The 22,659-nt window shown below is 36.4% G+C and overlaps 1 protein-coding gene across 30 annotated transcripts in view; it reads right to left on the reverse strand.

Moving 5' to 3' along the window:
* The window catches only part of BBS9 (Bardet-Biedl syndrome 9), a 444,711-nt gene that overhangs the window by 184,131 nt on the left and 237,921 nt on the right, over positions 1-22,659 (reverse strand). For all 30 annotated transcript variants that reach the window (XR_014834269.1, XR_014834283.1, XR_014834268.1 and 27 more), the window contains 2 exons: positions 10,160-10,332; positions 6,998-7,150 (listed from right to left, as the gene is read on the reverse strand). Coding sequence is in view for 13 of the 30 variants with exons in the window: in XM_085005856.1 (XP_084861982.1) it covers positions 6,998-7,150; positions 10,160-10,332 (326 nt within the window). In the remaining 17 variants the exon portion in view is untranslated. The remainder of the gene's footprint in view (positions 1-6,997; positions 7,151-10,159; positions 10,333-22,659) is intronic.

Genomic DNA, 22,659 nt, shown 5'->3' on the forward strand with positions numbered 1-22,659 from the left:
CACAGATCACACCCATGAAGCCCACCCTGGACAGGGCTAGAGTAGGGACCTATAAGGAAACTGGACAACAGGTCCCATTCCCAAAACAACTGACCACAGCTAAGCACACAAGCAAGTATTCAGGCAGGTTCACTAGCCTTAAGCGGCACAGATGCTCTGTTTGCTTTAAACAATTCTTGACAAACATAACTAGTTATGAGAGAAATTATCTTTAGAGTCCATAGACCATAATTAATTAGGAACTAATAAAATTTTAATGAAAAAAATTTAAGTTTCAAAGTAAAAAGTATAGAAAACCTAAATTTGAGGATTAGGAATGGTTGAAAAAAAAACATCTTTTAAAACATTTCAATAATTTAGTACATGTTAAAGGAAGTGGGGTAGATTGTAAAAATACCCATGATTCTCTACTCCTCCAATAAAGAAGCAGAATCTATCTCCCAAGCCCTTTGATCTGGGTTGGTCAAGCCCAATGGGAATTAGAGACATGGCACAGGCAGGGGCTTGAAGAGTACCTGTGCAGTGGGATTTGTAGACACCATGTGAATAAGGCCAGGCCAGCCCACTGGACCAGGGGAGACATGTGGCACAATCATCCCATCTAATTATGAGCCAAAGGCCAAATATGTAAGTACATCCTAGGCCATCCAGTCCCCAGCTGAGCAACCAGCTAACCAGAGACACATGAGTGAGTTCAAACAGTCAAATGTGGCCCAGGTCAGCAGAAATGCCCAACTGATTCAGAGACTCATGAACCATAATGAATTGTTGTTTTAAACCACTAAGGTTTGGGGTAGTTTGCTACAGAGTAAATTTGTTCAATGTTACAGGTAGCATTTTAGCTCAGTGAGGAATAATGGATTATGCAATAAGCAGGGACTGAGACAACTAGCTAACCATTTTTGACCAGGAGATTAGATTTCTACTAAATTGCATAATACATTCCAGGTGGATTTTTTAAAGTATATATAAAGAATGATAGCATAAGAAGTTTTAAATAAATTATAGGTCGATATTTATGTACTCTTGACATGAGAAGGCTTTCCTAGACATGGAAACCCAAAAGAAAAAGATGAATAGATTTTACTATGTAAATACTTTATAAATTTTACTTGTCTAAAAAAAATTATAAATAAAAATAAAAGGCAAATGACAAATTGGTAAAATTTCCTTTATATGTGAAGATAAATTACATTCCTTACATAAAGTATGTTTTATGCATGATAGAAGCCAAAAGATTGCCACTCTTAAGATACACAAAATGATAAGAAAAAGCTGTTACCAGATGTACTATTGAACAAACTGTTTTACATATGTAAGTCACAAAAGAAGAAAGACAAACAGCCAATTAATATTTAAATGTTCAACCTGATGGGTAAGTAAATAAAGAATGATTAAAATAACAATCAAATTATCCTTTCAGTTAAGAATTGTAAAGACCAAAACAATAATACCTAGAAAATAGAAATTTTCAGGAGTTCCTGTCATGGCTCAGCAGAAAAGAATCTGACTAGCATCCATGAGGACTCAGGGTCAATCCTTGGCCTTGCTCAGTGTGTTATGAATCCGGCACTGCCATGAGCTGTGGTGTAGATTGTGGATGCAGCTCAGATGCCACATTGCTGTGGCTGTGGCGGTGGCTGGCAGCTGTAGCTCCAATCTACCCGTAACCTAGGAACCTCCACATGCTGTGAGTGTGGCCCTAAAAAAAAAAAAAAAAAAAAAAAAGACAAAAAAAAAATAGACATTCTCATTTACTGCTGGTGGAACTATAATTTAGTACATTTTTATAGAGCAATATGTAGGTATACGTGAATGTATGTCTGTGTGTGAGGTATTTTTGGATCAAGCAATTTTCTTTCTAAGAATACACCCAGATGAAATAATCAGGGACTTGAGGAAGATGGCCACTTGACCTCATGATCCTGATGCCCATTCCCTTTTGGTACCCTCTCTAGAACCAAACGCTCAAGGCCAGCTGGCTAGAGTTTTGGAATGATCCTAAGGACACATGGTCTTCCTGTTCCTTAGCTGAGATCTAGATTTGTGAAACAGTTTCAGAAAGATGATGTATTATTATAACCTCTCTTGTCTGATCAATGAATAGCAACACTTTTGAGATGACATAGCTTACTAATCAAATAAAGGTGAAGAATTGTCCCTAGAATCATAGTCAGCATTTCTTGAGAGCTTATTGTACTCCAAGCACTACTCTAAGCAATTTATGTGTTTACACGTTTCAGTCCTCACAATAAGGAGGCACCATTCTACAGATGGGAAAACTGAAACTTAGGGAGGGTTTTACTTTCTCTTTGTTTAAGTTATTAGTTCAAGGTCACAGAGTCAGGGTTGCAAGACAAGTAAGCTGACTTTAAACACAGAGTTCTTAATCATTATACTAGAATACTTCAGATATGCCACTTCAAATCCTAGAGCATTTATTAGTATGCATTTAAGGGAAACAATGTTGGATGTCTTACTGCAACCTTAGAAGCTGTGGCTTTCTCTGATAGGCTCTTGCTGGACCAGACTCAAAAGTACCTACATTCCAAATCATTCGAAGATTGAAGGCTCATTTCACTGTCTTCACTGTGTGAGCTGGTCGTTCCCAGAGTTTCTATTAAACACTAAAGACACAGATCCCATACTGCCTACCCACTCTGGCCTTACCGACTTCTGTACCGGCTAAGCTGACTTTTTGGTTCCTAAATCACAAAAGGTAGCATTACTGAGTGAAGAGCTAGTAAGCCAAACTTTGACCTCAGAACCTACAACTGAACCATCACTAACTCTACTACATGAATAAATATATCATACAAACTATTTCACATTTCAGCCAACTCAACAATGCTTAATCATTCATATATGAAGGGACTTGGTCCTCATTTCCAGTTTGTCCTAAGGACTTTATTGGAATTCATAGCAGTTCCTGGATGTCTAGCACCCATAACATCTCCAAACTTCCTCCAGTCGTCCATCTCTATAGCCTATCTTCACTACATTACATTTTGTAAAAGAAAGTCTGCTTCCAAGAGGAAGAACTCAATTATGTAGAAGAAAAATGGAGACAATCAACTTTTCATGCTTCTGACCAGTATTAATGCTGAAAAATCTCAAATAATTCTCACTATACTTAGAATATGATGAAATTTAACCTTGACAATGTTCTTTTTGCAAAGAAATATTTCAACAGATGATTATTTCATATTTAATTTTGGCACCCACCTACTCACAAAAAAAGAACAGAAAAGACTTTCTTAGCTAAGAATTGGCAGCTATAAAACCTTCCTAGCTATGACAGTTCACCTGAATCCTCCAACAGTATTATTTAGGAAGTGAGAAGAGGGTTTCAACTTTTTAGTGGCTTTTGAAGATTTTTGGAATAAATCATCCTAATGATTCATGAGCTTGAACTGAAAGAATTTTCTGCTGCTCTGTTCTTTGTCAGATTGCCCTTATCAAAGAGTTTCAAGAAATTATCTTAGTGGCAAGAAAGCATTCATTCCTAGAACAAATGTTTACTAAGTACCTGCAGTGCGGGAAAAAATGTACTGTGCTGAGAATATAATGGTGAATTAAAAAAACAAAACAAAACAAAACAAAAACGAGTCCCTGCCTGCAGAGAGTTTACACACTGGTTTTAGGATCTGACTTCTATGTCTATTTTCACATAAACCAGTTACCTCTGGCTTCATTAAATGATGACAATATAGCATCCTCAGTTGCATGGTGACGAAAGGACAGGAAGTAAATCTTTCACTGCATGGCTCAGAGTGCTTATCCAACTGTTCCTGGTGAAACTAAAGTAGCACTAAGATCCACTAAAAGAAAAATTAAAAGCTCCTTGCACATGAGAAAACAAGACTCCACAAGGTAGCAGGTCTAATTTTAAATTGATAAATTAGGAAAACACTTTAAAAATCTAGTGACACTCATGCAATGGTGTTACGCCATGGAGAATAAGAGCAGGCTCTAGCATGACTAATTATTTCCTGAGCTTGGCTAATCTGCCAAGGAAATCACCCAAGCAATCTGCCCCCTACCCGGGCAAAGTATAAAGATAAGTATACCTAAACAAAAGGCATTTGATAGTGAGGTATGTCCTAGGCCTGTCTGGTCACAATAGAGTTATCTAAAAGGGATTTTTCTCAATGTTAGACTCAATGTTGAAACTATTATTAAGGAGTTCCCCAGTCATAGCTTAGTGCTTAATGAACCCAATCAATCCCTGGCCTCACTTAGTAGGTTAAGGATCCGGCGTTGCCATGAGCTGTTGTATAGGTCACAGACACAGCTTAGATCTGGCATTACTGTGGCTGTGGTGTAGGCCAACAGCTGTAGCTCCGATTTGACCCCTACCCTGGGAACATCCATATGCCGAGAGTGTGGCCCTAAAAAGACAAAAAAAAAAAAAAAAAACCACTAATATTAAGATTCATCCTTTAATAAACTGTGGTTTGTCCTTACTACAGAATGTCTATATTGCAGAATACCATGTAGCCATTACAAATAGAGAAGTAGATCTACCCAATATGGAAAGAACTCCAGTACATACTGTTAGAAGACAAAGAAAAAAGAGAGGCAGACTAATACTTATAGTATGATGGTATTTACAAGTTTTTTAGCCTCCCAAAACATTTCATTTCTGAATGAAAAAAAAAAAAAAAAAGAGGCCTAGAAAGACACAAAAACATATAAAAGTGATTACACTTCCGAGGAGATGATAAAGGACCAAGTTGGAAAATTTAGCATTGTGTATGATCTTAACATATTTATCATAAAATTGAGTAGTAAATTACATTAAAACTAAGTCAAATTCCTTATAGTATTCATATTTTTCTTTCAAAAGCTTGTTCATTCTCTTTTTAAAAGAATGGAGACTTTAGATTCAAGTGAAAATCTATGGTTTTGGTTATCTTGCCTGTAATATTACAAATCATGGAAAAACTCAACTGGGTTTAAGTAGAAAAAAATAAACCCTAGAAATTTAAATATATAAGACAAAGACAGTCTTGCTACATAGAAAATATGGAAAACATTAAATCAAGCATCCTCATCAAATCCCTTTAAAGACCTCTCTGCCACTGTGTCCACAAAAAGATACAACACCATTAAAGACAAGATTTAACATATTTTCAACTCCAAGTGCAGGCATGGTAGGAGGCCTAAGAATGAGATAGACAGATCATCAAAGAGACGAAGAAGGAGGAGGGAAAAAAGGAAGAAAATAAAAACAAACCAAAACAAAAAGTGCACCAAAGAGAGGAAAAAAAGTGTGAAATAGAAAGAGCATTAGTGCCTATCCACCTAAAAGTCACATAATTGCTCCAGCACAAAATAAATCGGCAATCTCTATTTGTGGAACAATTTACCAAGCATTTCCACATCAATTATGGAATAGAATTTTTGAAGTAACATAGTGAGTATTTATCCCATCTTATGGAATAAAATTGAAGTTCTAGGAGGGTAAGGGAATTGCCAAAAGCCACACAGCTAATCAGTTGACAGAACTGGGGTCTTTGGAGTCCAAGCCCAACTTTCTTTCCAATACCCTACTGCTGCTACAGATTGTCCCTTAAATTGCTACTGATTTTCAAATAACCATGAAAATTTCAAGAAGCAAACATATTATCAACACATTTATTGATGTTTACATAATAAGCTATTTTTCTTTCTTCTAGAAAAGCTAACTATGAAAAAAAAAATCTGACTTGTTCTTTTAAGAACAACAGAATGTGAAGATCCCTTGCAGCACAGTGGGTTAAGGATCTGGCATTGTCACTGCAGTGGCTTGGGTCTCTGCTATGGTGCAGGTTTGATCCCTGGTCCAGAAACTTCCACATGCCTCAGGTGCAGCCAAAAGACAACAACAACAGAATGTGGTAGAGGAAGGCAATGGTGGGAAAGGGAGCTCTGTTAATAAAAGGCAATATGGGGGAGTCTTGTGGTGATGAAGCTGTTCACTCTCTTGAATGTGGTTGTGGATACAGAAACCCAATGTAATAAGGCTGTATAGAAGCTAATATACTCACAAATGAGTACAAGTAAAATTGTGGAAATCTGAATAAAATCTATGGATTTTATCAATGTCAGTATCCTGGTTGTGATATTATACTATAGTTTTACAAAACGCTACCATTGGAGGAATGTGGGTAAAGGATATATGAGATTGAGCTGTATTTTTTGTCGTAACTGCATGGGAATACTATTTCAACAAAAATATTCAATTAAAAAATTAACAAAATAATCATACCACCAACACTGATTTTTAAACAGATCAGTGATATTTTATAGAAATATGAGATGACATAATGTAGTCATTCAAAACTGACTTCTTTAGAATAGAACTGGCAAAGGCCTTACCCATGAAATTTGAATTTTAAAAGTTATTATTTCAAGCCTGAGGTAATAATTTTGAATAGTTTTTGAAGACATAATACCTTAAGAGTGAGAGTCAGATCACTCTGGTCATACAAATGATAAACCACTGGTAGAAGGAAGAATCAAGAAGAAGAGGAAAAAAGTCTTTTTGAACTAGAACAAAGGGCTGTTTAAGAATTCCATCTCAAAATATCAAATGACATAAACTTCGAAGTATAAGATAATTGCTCTGTAAGACACTTTGAGAATCATGATGATAATTATGGGATGTACCAAGAATTGTCCAATAATACTAATCATAATAGCTACTATTTACCAAGTATATACTATTTGCCTGGAATTATGCTGGCTGTTTCACGTAAATGACGGGAATCTTCACAACCACCCCAAGATGTACATATGGAAACTGATGGATCTAAATCTAATTTACTCAAGATCACATACTTAGAGATGGCAGAGTTTGACTTTAAGTTCTGATTCTAAAGTTTGTGTGCTATTTGCTGCTCCATAATACATAGGAAAGAAATACCTTATCTTGATAGTCTGCTACATGACTTTAAGGTGAGGGAAATAATTATATCCAGTAGTAGAAAACTATCACTGACATTATACTTACCTGCTTGTAAGTTCCATCTAGCAAAGTATCCAGGTGTTGGAGGGGGGCAGGTGTTTTATCTTTGAATCTTGTTAACAGACGACGTTGAATGGCCCGAAACTGTACAGCTCTTTCAGATAAGAGTTCCTCTAATTTTTCACCATTTATCCGCAACTACAATGAAGAATTTCTTTCATTCAGGTTAAATGTGCACAACAAAATATATTTAGAGTAAGAATACAGGCAATGCCAATAAAAGTTGGAAAAGAATAATGAAGAGAAAAGTATGTTATTTGATATATAAATACAAAGATGAGAGAGTGAAATAGGTCAAATGGAAATTTAGTAAAAATGGCCCAGTAATATTGGGGGAAAGATAGATTATTTAATAAATGTTTTGTGATAACTGATTAAATACATAAGAAAAAAAGAATATGGATTTCTCCCCCCCAAAACTTCAATTCTATGTGGTTAAGAAAAAAAGGAAGAGAAAAACATTGTAAGTAAAGTCAGAAGACAAATATCAAGCTGCAAAAAATAACAGCAATAACCACAAAGGCAAAAAATTGTGCTCATAATATCTAGAAAACATCTATAAATTGATGAAAAAAGGACCACAACCCAAAACATATGAGTAAGAAAAAGAGCAACACTCCAATAGAAAAATGAGCAAAATTCACAGTTAATGCACTAGCTCTCAAACATACACCCTTTGACCTAGCAATCCCACTTCTAGGAATTTACCTTAGGAGTGTGCTTGCAAAAAGTAATGTACATGCAAGAATATTCATCATAGAATTTGTTCTATTGCTATTACAGTAAGATAATACTACTAATAAAAAATACTTATCAAGAGGGAAACAGCTTAAATAAATAAAGAAGACTACTTTGCAGAACCACTAGGTATTTATATGTAATACTAGCCAATGATGTACTGAATGAAACAAAGCAAAAAAAAAAAAAAAATACAGAATATCACTCATGTATTTTTTTAAAAACCTGTATGGTAATATAGTTGTGACTGCATAAAATAGTTTTAGAAAGATAATAAGAAGCTAGACATTAAAAGTTGCCTCCAGGAGTTCCCATCGTGGCACAGCGTCAACGAATCCAACTAGGAACCAGGAGGTTGCGGGTTCGATCCCTGGCCTTGCTCAGTGGTTAAGGATCCAGAGCTGCCGTGAGCTGTGGTGTAGGTCGCAGATACAGCTCGGATCTAGCATTGTGGTGGCTCTGGCATAGACTGGCAGCTGTAGCTCCAATTGGACCCCTAGCCTGGGAACCTTCATATGCCGTGGGTGCAGTCCTAAAGGGACAAGAGACAAAAAAAAAAAAAAAAAAAAAAATAGTTGCCTCCAAAGAGTTGACTGAATAGTGGGAGGACAAGAATCATAAGTGATTCTTTTCAGTATTTTTCAGTATATTTCAGTTCAACTCTTCTGATAACTTCTGAATTTAATATTATTAAAATAAAGCAAGCTAGTCAAAGTCATAGGATAGAAGGAATACTCCATGAAACCAGACCACATGAACTGATAATTCAACTTTACAAAACAGTCATAACTATTTCTGAAATAAACATCATATTCAAGATGAACAGAAATCAAACATATTATAGTGTACATTTTTGATATCAAACCAAACCTCTTATCTTTTCAGTGCATGTATGGAGAACAGATTCAGGATTGAAAAAAAAAAACTTGGAATTTTATTAATTTCCTCGAATCCCAATTTCAGAAGCATTAAGTAGCTAACTAGACCAAAGAATATTCTCTTGAAAAAAAAAAAAATTTCATTACCAAAAGTTATGTGATATAACAACTAAAATTTTTTTAAAAGATTATTATCAGAGATATGAACAATTCACTCTTTTAATTATATGATTTCCTGCTACAATTTTTATTTCCTTAATGCCTGAAACAAAAAAAATTGAAGATATTCTCAATACTGAGATATCAGCCAGGTTATCATTTCTTTGATTGTGTAACCAAATAGCAGTGCTTGAACTGTTTTAATTGTCAGAATTTCAATATTTAACAAGTATTTATTGATCTCAGGTTCAAGCAGTATTCTATGCATTAGAAATTACAGCAATGAATAAAACAGACAAAAATTCTTGCTTTCATGGAGCTTAAACTAAAGGACACTTGGATTCTAAAATCCACATTATTTCAAAGTTTAAAGTCATAAAAAAAGTCCCCCAAAACAGGCCCAGAGAATAAAGGAAGTATAAATAAGCATGCCCCAAATTTGTGTAACAAATAAAAGTGCTGATAGGTCACCATATTCCCTAAGTCCCTCCTCAGAAAGGAAATAAATGTCCCTGAGGCAGAAACACCAGGGATTTACTAGCAAGCAAAACAGTGGGGGAGGGAACTGTATGTCAAACATAGTCAGTAAGAATCTAATATTTTTGATATTAAATATTATAAATATGTAATTAGTATAGCTTTTCTGTGGACTCTCTTCCATAAGCCAATGGACCCCAGTTTTGTACAGGGAAGCAGGAATTTCTCAAGGCACATCCTAGAGAATTGCAAAGGTTCTCAATACTTAGAGTACCTAAATACATTCCGCAAACCATTGATTTTAGTGCCACAATTTGGTCAAAGTTTACTGTCCTATACAATATCATCGGCTAGATGAGGAAATTTATTTGATAATGACATGTTATCGTTGATTAGACATTTAACCATTTGGCATTTATTAAGTGCCCATTGTGCCAGATATTGGAGAATATATTTTGTGGTTAAACCTCATTCAGATGAGAAGTTCTGGTGCGCTTGTTAAAAATGAAAAGGAAAAATCACTTTACTTTATAATCACACCTCATTTATGGCCTGCTAGAATTAGTTAGCCAAATGGCTGCCGATAAGCTCAAATAGTTTTAACACTGGGTTATTGGGGTCAAAGGTTAAATCCCCATATGGGAGAACTAAACCAGCTCTGTTCTGAGGCCAGACCACATGCTTAGCTCCAGGCAGCCACTCTGTAAAAGTCTGCAACTGATCACAAACTGGGCAAGAGGGCAGGAACAGATTCACCCACCCCACCAACCACATAAGAATAACAACTTAGTGTACAGAGCTGAAGATCACATACACTAGAATTCTTGCCTCTATAGCATCTTTTTCTATCATATATTGAAAAATTACAAATGATGTGGGTTATGATCATACACACCTCAAAATGATGATCGATCAACTCAAAATATTCCTGAAGGGGCATAGATCCAGAAAAAGAACATGCAAAATCTTTGATTCCCTGTTTTTCAAAATATTCTTGAAGGCGAATAATAAGCTCATTTGTTATGAGCCAAAGATCCTCAAACTGTTCACTCTGAATACGATATCGTTCTAAAAAGAAAAAATAATTAAAGAGAAAGGGTAATTAACACATAATTACTAGCTGAAACTACATGAATTATCACTAACTCTGACATGAATACCAAAATCAAAGGCACAAAGATTTCTTTTTTGCAATAGAGATATGATTTCTACTGTCTTAGTAGAAGTAATTATACTGCCTCATCGTGATTTTCTGCATCAACAACTTAACTTTTTCAAATTTCATTCCAAAGGTATGTGATCACAGTGGTAAGTTGCAGAGTATGGTCCTTTTGCTACGTATCTTATAAAAGGTTTATCTTATAAAAGTACAATAAAAAGATAAAATTTGGACCCTTCTAAAAAAAAAAAAAGCTTTACTCAAAAGTTAAGAAAATACGGAGTTACTGTTGTGGCACAGTGGAAACGAATCCGACTAGGAACCATGAGGTTGCGGGTTCGATCCTGGGCCTCGCTCACTGGGTTAAGGATCCAGCGTTGCCATGAGCTATGGTGTAGGTCGCAGATGTGGCTCAGACCTGGCGTTGCTGTGGCTATCGTGTAGGCTGGCAGCTACTGCTCCAATTGGACCCCTAGCCTGGGAACCTCCATATGCTGCGGGTGTGGCCCTAAATGGACAAAAAGACAAAAAAAAAAAAAAAAAAAGTTAAGAAAATAGCCATTGCAAAAGTACAACCTGGTAACATTAGTTTTTTTCAGAAAATTATGTGAAATAAAATTTAGTCTATAGAAAGCTCCACATTCTGGACACAGTAGCCAGCTTAAATTCCTGTAATCATTATCAAAGTTTTCTATTTTTCTAAAAATTCTTTCATTGAAAAGAAATTTTGCAAAAGACCTTTCTCTAAAAATAAATCTTGGTTTCCTCCACTCCTGGAAACTTCAGCTCGAAGAGAACCAAATTCCTGTTCATCTTCTACCCTAAGGATGGTGATGATGACAATGACAATGATGATGACAGCAGTGGCAATAACTACATACATGATAAAAGCAACAATTATTTGTTGAACAGCAACTATGCACCAAGCACTGTGCCTGCAACAACTCCATTTTATATAAAAAGGAAAACCAGGCACAGAGAATTTCAGAGACTTGCCAAAAGTCACAAAACAAATTAAATGTCAGAGCTAGAATTCATGATATACATCCTTCTTCCCCAACTATCTAAACCCTACCTACTCTTCAGGACATGGCTTCAAACTCACCTACCTGCAAGAAACCATCTGTAGTAGCCTAATAAGTGCCCGGCACTATCTTAAGCGCTTCACATTCACTCCAGTGTTTAAACCTCAATAGCCCCATGGGGGAAATACTGTTATCTTAATTTCACAGAAAATAAATCTAGCCACAGAAGAGTTTAAATAATTTGCAAAGTCATCTAGCCAGTTACCAACAGAGCAGGGACTGGAACTCTAGCTATTAATCCAAAAATTATCTGTCAATTTTAACCACCTCTCAATATTGCATTTCTTTGAATTTATATAGAGACTAGAATGTGTACAGATCACTAGGCACCTAACCACACAAAACCAGGTACTCTTATTTAAATTTCCAGATGATTATATTCAGTCTCTTCAATGAGATTATAAGCTTTTTGAGATCTGAGTCACCCATTCCATTTAATTCACCATTTATTGAATATCTACCAAGTGCAATTTCATAAAGAAAGAAATTTGGGGAGTACAAAAATTATCTCAGTCTTTTTGCCTAGATCTAGCTAAGGTAGTATATAATACGACATGTGAAACATTTATTTATATCCCCTGTGATACCTTGACAAATTTGATAAATATACTACATCTTTAAATTGGTTTTTAGGACTTCAATCTGTCATCCTCAGATGGAATTCAAGAATATATCTGCTCTCGTTCCTCTAGTCATATTCTTTTCAATTATATAAGGAATAAAAACACTGGGTACTCCTGCCATGGTGCACAACTAACAATGGTCTTCTCTGCTGTGATATCATTCCCCTTGGGACTTCCCCAGCCTCCCTCCTCCAGTCTTATTCTCAATGTTGGCTTCTCCCTCCTCCAGTCTTATTCTCAATGTTGGCTTCTGCCCTTGGTGCTGATCAGATGTTTTCCTCATTTCTCCTCATCAAAAATAGCGGGCCAAGGTCAGCTATGACAACCTTTATCTTTCTTTGTAAATGTCACTGAAGGTTTAATGCTTTAGAAGAGGAATAAAGATAGCACTCTTGTGTAGGAATGTGAGCTGCCGAGAGACAGAGGGAGAATGCTGATGACAAAAGTACAGCAATGCTAGAATCCTCCAAACCAGGGTCTTACCCAAGGGCAGCTTGGAAGCAACATAGTAAACCCAGGCTGGTATTTATGCGCTCTTTCATTCATTTATTTAACTCAGTAAAAGATGCTGGGGATAAAAATCACGAATAAGGCAAGAACTTCTGCCTTCAAGAAGCTCACCATAGCCCTGGAAAGATGGAGTGATGGGGAAAAATGGAAATGGCTTCTGTCATCACCAATTCAGGGACAACCCATTAAGGTTAACTTTGCACAGAAGTGTCAGAACTTTCCCCAATATATAAATATTTTCAAGTATATGAAGGCCTGTTACACAGCAGAAGAATTAGACAACAGAAAGGGAGCTGCGAAGGGCACAAGGTACTCTAAGAATTACATAATAATTATAGATATTCACAAAGTTAGCTGCCTTGGGAGGCAGGGAACTATCTCATACTGTTGGAAGTGTTTAAGGTTCTGAGCTCCTTGGTGCTTGCTTTCTTTCTTTCTGGTGGCATCCCTGGTATGCAGAAGTTCCCAAACCAGGGATCAAACGCATGCCACAGCAGTGACCCAAGCCAAGGCAGTGACACGATTGGAGCTGCACATTGCAGTGATGCAGGGCCAAGAGGACAGTGAGATGTAGTTGTGACCCCTGGAGTGACAGAGCCAAATGTGATAGTGGCAGGTGCAGGCACATACGTTAGCACTGCCACACTTGACTGTGGCTGCCCTCACTGTGGGCAGCATCTGCAAAACCACAGAACAAATGGTGGTCATGCTGTCCTCCACAGTGGCCTGCACCAATGCCAAGAGATCCCATAATTTACAAACTTTAAAAGAGATGCACATAAACAACTGAGATTATTGTGACACATTTTTTAAAAGAACTATGTCATCTGGCCCAAGATGTGAAAAATACACACATGAAGACACCTGAATGAAATGAAGGAGCAAGCCATGGGGATATCTGTGGGAAGAGCAGTCCCAGCCAAGCAATATGTGAGTGCAAAGGCCCTGAGGCAGAAATGTGCTTTTAGGAACACTAAGGAAGTTAGCATGGCTGAAGCTGAGTGAGTGACTGCTCTGTTGCACTACAGGAAAATACACCAGTTTCTGTTAAATCACCCATGTAGGTAATACAAGATTTTCTTGTAATAAAACATACTCTGGTATGTGCCAACAAATTTATCCACCAAAAGTTAGTTTTATTATTTAAATTTTATTAAAAGTTAGAATATTTATTAGAATTTATGACTGGGAAAAACATGGGCACCATTTTCAGCAGAATACAAACAATACCCACAAGCTCAGCTATCCAGGGGCTGAGTTGATGACAAGAAAAGACAAATCCAATTAACACCTATCCTGATGCCTCTTAGGAAGTGCTAGGTTTAGTCCCCATTCATAGTTCACACTGGGGATGGGTGTTATATTAAGAAAAGCAAGGGGTGCTGTGGGCTAGCCAAGAAAGACAGTGGCGCTCAGAACTCTTCCCAGAGATGAAGTGTCTTATCTCTGCTGCCTACAGCTGGAGCTCCTCCCTCGCTCCTGGCAGACAGCAAAATCCCTCATTGGACAAAAGTGAAATATGGGCAAGTCTAAACATTTCTCTTTATCTTTTATCAAGATTTGAATTCTCTGAACAGAGGCCCAGGAACTTTCTGACAGACCACCTCAATCCCCTGTAGTGGGCAAAGACCTCTACTGTCTAAAGATAAAGTAAAAGAGAAATGTCACGTACAATAAATAGGTTCTAAGGAAAGGGACAAATGAGAGAAATGAAATGTAATTCCTTTTATAAAAGAATCATAATGCAACACTATTTTTAATTGATAGTCTCAAGAAGATTCAAGGTAACTCTTCATCTGCTCATTCAATTCAAAAGATATTGAGATAAGTGCTGGGGAAACCATGACAACATACTAGTCCTAGTCCCCGTCTTAGTGAGGACAGAAAATAGGTAAGTCAATAACAAATAGTTACGTTACTAAAGGACTATAATGCAGATTAAAAAAAAGGTACTGTGATAGAAACTAATGGGTAAAACAGTCTTTATATTATTTCATATAATATAGCTAAATAATACTAGCAGTTAAAATTGACCTAGCACTTACAACGTACCAGGAAATTGCTGTATACATGCTTTTTAGGAATTATCTCATTTGATGCTTACATATTATAACTGCACTATTTTTATCCCTATTTTGTAGATGGAAAAAAAAAGGCACAGTAATTTATTTATTCAAAGTCATTCAAACAAACTCTGAGCCAGAGCCAGGTTTAAATTATCAATTTGATTCTAGCTCTCACATTTCTAATCATTTTGTGCATAAAGCTTGGACCTTAAGGATGAGAAGAATAGTCCAGGTAGAGGGAGTGGCAAGTTCAAAGGCCTCAGGGCAGAAGTCAGACATATACCAGAAACTGAGAGAATGCCAGAGGGAGGAAGAGAGAGCCTGTAGATGAAAGTGGATGTTAGCCCAGGCCAGAACATGCAGGGAGACCTATGGGGTTGGTAAAACTTTGGAAATTACTATAAATGCAAAGGATTTTAAGCTGAAGAGACTTTAATTTGTAATGGTTTGTTTCTTTGTTTTTATTACAAGAGCTGCCAAGTAGAAAACTTGGAATTGGAAAGGGACAACCAATAGTTATGATCCAGGTAAGAGATGGTGGTGGCATATATAGCAATTAAGGGCATCATATTAGGAAGGAAATCCCCAATTTCTCAGGTCTCAGCCCCAAAAAAACCTTAAAATGTAGTATATTTTTACATCTATGACCAATAAAAATAAATTAACTAATCTCGATTTCTTCTTCTACACAAAGGGGAAAATAAAACATCCCACACAAAGTTGGTAGGGACATCATTTATAATGCTATATGGAAAAGACCTATACAAATATAATTTAACTTTGTATTATAAAATTTAGATAAAGCAGAAATAGATGTTCAAAGTACATTGATTGAAAAAATCAAAACGTTGATACAAAATGTGTGGAGTGAAACAAGTAAAAAATCTAAAGCTCAATATAAAACTTAGCGATAAATAAAATTCTAGATATTTAGCAGGTATTGCTACAGCCTGAATGTTTCTGTCTCTTGAAAATTTCCATGTTAAATCCTAAAACCCTATGAAGTAATATCTGGATATGGGGACTTGGGAAGGCAATTATGTCATGAAGGTGGAGCGCTCATGAATGAGATTAGTGCCCTTATAAAAGGGACCCCAGCAATTTCCTTTTCCCCCTCTGCCATTTGCCAGTGAAATAATCTACATCTATGGACTAGGAAGTAGGCCCTCTCCAGAAACCAAATCTATTGGTGCCATGATCTTGGAATCCCAGCCTCAAGAACCATGGAAAACAAATTTCCGTTGTGTAAAAGCCACCCAGTCTATGGTGTTTTGTATAACAGCCCAAACAGATTAGGATAGTACTCTACTATGAGCAAGTATAATCCATGAATATCACCAAAATAACAAAAATGTAAAAATCATAATAAACATTTAAATAGGTGTGATATTTTCTGTAATGTTAAAACCGTGGTCTCTCCAATCAACATTACTCTACCCAGCAAGGCTCTCATTCAGATTTGAAGGAGAAATCAAAACCTTCTCAGATAAGCAAAAGCTGAAAGAATTCAGCAACACTAAACCAGCCTTACAACAAATACTAAAGGAGCTTCTATAGGCAGAAAAGAACAAGAGAAGAAGGAAAGGAAAAAGAGCAGCAAAAACAAATCCAAAGTAATTAATAAAATGGCAATAAGAACATATATAGCAATAATTACCTTAAGTGTCAATGGACTAAACGCCCCAACCAAAACACATAGACTGGCTGAATGGATACAAAAACAAGACCTATGCATATGCTGTCTTCAGGAGACCCACTTCACTTCTAGGGACACATACAAATTGAAAGTGAGAGAATGGAAGAAAATATTTCATGCAAATGGGGATCAAAAGAAAGCTGGAGTAGCAATACTCATATCAGACAAAATGGACTTTAAAGTGAAGAATATTTTCAGGGACAAAGAAGGACATTACATAATGATCAAAGGATCAATCCAAGAAGATGTTATAACAATTTTAAATATCTATGCACCCAACACAGGTTCACCACCATATATAAGGCAACTGCTATCAACCTTAAAAGGAGAAATTGACAATAACACAATCATAGTGGGGGACTTTAACACCCCAATTACAGCAATGGACACATCAACCCGACAGAAAATCAATCAGGAAACACAGGCCCTGAAGGAAGCATTAAACCAGATGGATTTCATAGATATTTATAGGACATTTCCTCCAAAAGCAACAGAATACACATTCTTCTCAAGTGCACATGGAACATTCTCTAAGATTCACCATATCCTGGGCTACAAATCCAACCTCAGTAACTTTAAGAAAATTGAAACCATATCAAGCATCTTTTCTGACCACAACACTATACGACTGGGTATCAACAACAAGAAAAAAACTGCAAAAAACACAACACGTGGAGACTCAACAACATGCTACTAAACAACCAATGGATCACTGAAGAAATCAAAGAGGAAATTAAAAAATACCTGGCAGCAAATGACAACAAAGATATGACACTCCAAAACCTATGGGGTGCAGCAAAACCCGTGCCAAGAGGAAAGTTTATAGCAATACAAGCCCACCTCAGGAAACAAGAAAAAGCCCAAGTAAACAAGCTAACTTTACATCTAAAGCAGCTCGAGAGAGAAGAACAGACAAGACCTAAAGTTAGGAGAAGGAAAGAAATCATAAAGATCAGAGCAGAAATCAATGAAATAGAAACAAGGAAAACCATAGAAAAGATCAAGGAAACGAAAAGCTGGTTCTTTGAAAAGATCAACAAAATTGATCAACCCCTAGCCAGACTTACCAAGCAAAAAAGAGAGAGGACTCTAATCAGTAAAATTCAAAATGAAAAAGGAGAAGTAACAACGGACACCACAGAAATACAAAGGATCCTAAGAGACTACTATATGCAACTATATGCCAATAAAATGGAAAACCTAGAAGGAATGGACAAATTCTTAGAAAACTACAATCTTCCAAGACTAAACCAAGACGAAATAGAAAAGATGAATGGACCCATCACAAGAACTGAAATGGAAACTGTGATTAAAAACCTTCCAACAAACAAAAGTCCAGGGCCAGATGGCTTCACAGGCAAATTCTATCAAACATTTAGAGAAGACCTAACACCTCTCCTTCTGAAACTACTTCCAAAAATTGCAGAAGAAGGGATATTCCCAAACTCAGTCTATGAGGCCACCATCACCCTGATACCAAAACCAGACAAAGACTCCACAAAAAAAGAAGACTACAGGCCAATGTCACTGATGAACATCCATGCAAAAATCCTCAACAAAACACTAGCAAACCGCATCCAACAATACATTAAAAGGATTGTACATCATGATCAAGTGGGATTGACCCCAGGGATGCAAGCGTTCTTCAATATCCGCAAATCCATCAGTGTGATACACCACATTCACAAACTGAAGAATCAAAACCATATGATCCTCTCAATAGACGCGGGAAAAGCCTTTGACAAAATCCAACACCCATTTCTGATAAAAACCCTTCAGAACGAGGGCATAATGGGAACCTACCTCAACATGATAAAGGCCATATACGACAAACCCACAGCAAACATCATTCTCAATGGTGAAAAGCTGAAAGAATTCCCACTGAGATCAGGAACAAGACAAGGATGTCCACTCTCGCCACTACTCTTCAACATAGTTCTGGAAGTCCTAGCCACAGCAATCAGAGAAGGAAAAGAAATAAAAGGAATCCAAATTGGAAAGGAAGAAGTCAAACTATTAGTCTTGGCAGATGACATGATACTATTGCTGGAGAATCCTACAGACTCTACCAGAAAACTGTTAGAGCTCATCCACGAATTTGGCAAAGTTGCAGGATACAAAATCAATACACAGAAATCGATAGCGTTTCTATATACTAACAATGAAAGAGCAGAAAAGGAAATTAGGGGATTTCCTAATGGATGCCATTTACCATCGCATCCAAAAGAATAAAATACCTAGGAGTAAACCTACCTAAAGAAACAAAAGACCTGTACTCTGAAAACTACAAGCCACTGATGAAAGAAATCAAAGATGACACAAATAGATGAAAGATATACCATGCTCGTGGATCGGAAGAGTTAATATTATCAAAATGACTATACTACCCAAGGCAATCCACAGATTCAACGCAATCCCTATCAAATTACCAAGGACATTTTTCACAGAACTTGAACAAAATATTTTAAAGTTTGTTTGGAAGCACAAAAGACCCAGAATAGCCAAAGACATCCTGAAAAAGAAAAATGGAGCTGGAGGAATCAGGTCCCCTGGACTTCAGACTATACTACAAAGCAACAGGCGTCAAAACTGCATGGTACTGGCACAAAGACAGACACATAGAGCAGTGGAACAGGATAGAAAGCCCAGAATTCAACCCATGCACTTACAGCCAACTCATCTATGACAAAGGAAGCAAGACTATACAATGGAGAAAGGACAGCCTGTTCAATTAGTGGTGCTGGGAAAACCGGACAGCCACATGGAAAAGAATGAAATTAGAACACTCCCTAACACCACACACAAAAATATACTCCAAATGGATTAAAGACCTAGATCTAAGACCAGGCACTATCAAACTCCTAGAGGAAAACATAGGCCAAACACTCTCTGACATAAACGACAGCAACCTCTTCTCAGATCCACCTCTTAAGAGTATTGACAATAAAAAGAAAAATAAACAAATGGGACCTACTCAAACTTCAAAGTTTCTGCACAGCAAAGGAAACCCTAAACAACACAAAAAGACAACCCACAGAATGGGAGAAAATCTTTGCAAATGAATCGACTGGCAAGGGATTACTCTCCAAAATTTACAAACACCTTCTGCAGCTCCATACCAACAAAAAACAAACAACCCCATCCAAAAATGGGCAGAAGATCTAAACAGACAGTTCTCCAAAGAAGACATACAGATGGCCCAGAAACACATGAAAAGATGTTCAGTGTCACTCATTATTAGAGAAATGCAAATCAAAACCATGATGAGGTACCACCTTACACCAGCCAGAATGGCCATCATCCAAAAGTCTACAAACAATAAGTGCTGGAGAGGGTGTGGAGAAAAAGGAACCCTAGTACACTGTTGGTGGGATTGTAAATTGGTGCAACCACTGTGGAAAGCAGTATGGAGATTCCTCAGAAAACTAAACATAGAACTACCATTTGACCCAGCAATCCCACTCCTGGGCATCTATCCGGAGAAAACCACGACTCGCAAAGACACATGTACTCCAATGTTCATTGCAGCACTATTTACAATAGCCAAGACATCGAAACAACCTAAATGTCCATCGACAGAGGAGTGGATCAAGAAGATGTGGGACATATACACAATGGAATATTACTCAGCCATCAAAAAGAACAAAATACCAGCATTCTTAGCAACATGGATGGTCCTAGAAACTATCATGCTAAGTGAAGTTAGCCATACAATGAGACACCAACATCAAATGCTTTCACTGACATGTGGAATCTGAAAAAAGGACAGACGGAACTTCTTTGTAGAACAGATGCTGACTCACAGACATTGAAAAACTTATGGTCTCTGGAGGAGACAGTTTAGGGGGTGGGGGGATATGCTTGGGCTGTGGGATGGAAATCCTGTGAAATCAGATTGTTATGATCATTATACAACTTTAGATGTGATAAATTCATTTGAGTAATAAAAAAATGAAAAAATAAAATAAAAAAAATAAAACCGTGGTGTCAATTATTTTCTTATTTTCATCAACACATGCAAGTGAAAAAAAATTTTTTAAGTAAAAAAATTTACTATCAGACTTTGGATATAGAAATAGAAACACAAAACCTGCAAGGCGAATTTTTTTCAGAGTACCAGAAATCAACAAGAATCAAGGAGTCAAAGATACGTACGGTATTATTTTGATTATTAAGCATTTTCTCAATACTAGTATTCCAAGATAGTTAACATTGCCCTGGAGACTTTCCAGAGTATACATTTCATGGAAAGGAGAAATGAAAATTTGTATTTATAATATAACATGAAAGAAGAAAGTTGTATTCTAAAATACACCCTTACAATATTGGTAATTAAAATAGCTGCCAAAAGAAATGTTCAATATATTTTTTTTATCTCTTTTCCTTTGCATCTCATAATAGCAGCTCAGTGGAAATAACCATTTCAGCTTCCAAATGAAATAAATTTGGATGAATGGAGCCCAATGAATTGCCATTCTACCCTAGTACAAATGGAGAAAATAATATATTTAATATTACAAAACAAAACAAAACACAAAAACGCATAACGTCAGTCTCTATTCATTTCAGAACATCTGAAGTTCATCAATATAAATAACGCTTGTATTCATATCATAAACAAAGCATCAATATAATTTATGCTCTTTGGAAATTTAAAAATGTGAGATGGAAAAGCAGATGAATACTTTTAAACCAAAATTTGGAAGAAGTTTTAAATAATATTAGGAGATACTAGTATAATATTCTAAACATACAAACTTTTTAATATTAGTAGAAACTATGGATGGTTTCTCTAAATTTACTTTCAAAAGGCTTTTTCCAACTTAGATTTACAATATTCCCATTGTTCTTTGATAATATTTCTAAGAAGTTCTAAGATAAATATTAACAGTAATATTATATTGATGAATCACTATACATATTAAAGCATTCACAGTGGCATGAGGTGGGTGTCAGGTGACTTTTAGATTTGATCTTTACACTTGTCCCTAAATTTTTTGGCTTCATTAAAGGACTACTCTATGAACCTCCAGGCACAGAAGAAAATTTACTGATCTCTAAAAACCCCATGCTTTATTAAGCATCTGAAGACACCTTTTCCTTTCTGGAATGCCCTCTACCTAATAATCTCTTATCATTTCTCAAGATCCTTATATAAAATCTCTTATGGAGCCTCATTCCTTTGAACTCCAGTACCAGCTAAAGCATGCTTCTATAAGCACGTTAAGCATTCTTTTTTTGGGGGGGTGGGGGCAATGCCCATCGCATACGGAAATTCCTAGGCTAGGGGTCAAATCAGAGCTACAGCTGCCGGTATACACCACAGTCACAGCAACGCCAGATCCTTAACCCACTGAGCGAGGCCAGGGATGGAACCTGCATCCTTATGGATACTAGTAAGGTTCTCAACCCACTGAGCCATAACAGGAACTCCACATTAAGCATCCTATTATCAGTTCCCTAATTGTTTGTCTCTCCCTTTTATCCAGGAGCTCTACAATAGCCACTACAGTCTTTATATCTAATAAAGCCTGCTGAATGAAAAATGAACAAAGGTGCATGGTCTACCTAGGTGGAGTAGAGCAAGACTCTCACTTTCCTTGTTCTGAAGTTTTTTTTGTTTAATACAGTACAAGATCACATGTGCTTTCCTTTGGCATTTGTAAAACCAAAGGCTTTTTCAAGGCACAAGCCTTATTCCCAAATATGACAATTCTTTCATTATATCTGAAAGCAAAATAATCAAAATGGATAAGCAAAGAATTTTTAAATTTGAACTTATTAAATTCAATCACTCTTTCTAGCATGTTAAAATCTTTAAGGATATGGAAATGTCTGGTATATTAGTTATGCTTTCCATTTTCCAAAGGTCTATCTGAGGCAACATAAATTTGCTATTTGCAATTGCTTAGCTCTACTTGTGAAACCGAAAGGATATATTTACTCAGCATTCATTGCTAATTACCAATTTAATGGAGTACAGAATTCTAAGCTGAAAATCATTTCCTTCAGATCATAAGGAAAATTTTTCCATTGTTCTCTAGCATCTAATGATTTTGATGAAAAGTTAAATATCTTCTTGATTCATATACCTTGAGTAGATTGTTTTTTCCTTTCTAATCTTTGAGGATATGCTCTGGATATTAGTGCTCTAAAATTTCACAATAATACATCTAGATTTGCACATTTTTCTCATTCATTGTGCTAACATCAAACAGGCTCTTCCAATATCCACAGCTAAGACACTTCATTTTCT

Source organism: Sus scrofa, chromosome 18 (assembly GCF_054392235.1).
Source record: "Sus scrofa isolate SSC_HxYL_T2T_F1_AM1 chromosome 18, Sscrofa_HxYL_maternal_Yorkshire_Landrace_v2.0, whole genome shotgun sequence".
Classification (NCBI taxonomy): Eukaryota; Metazoa; Chordata; class Mammalia; order Artiodactyla; family Suidae; genus Sus; species Sus scrofa.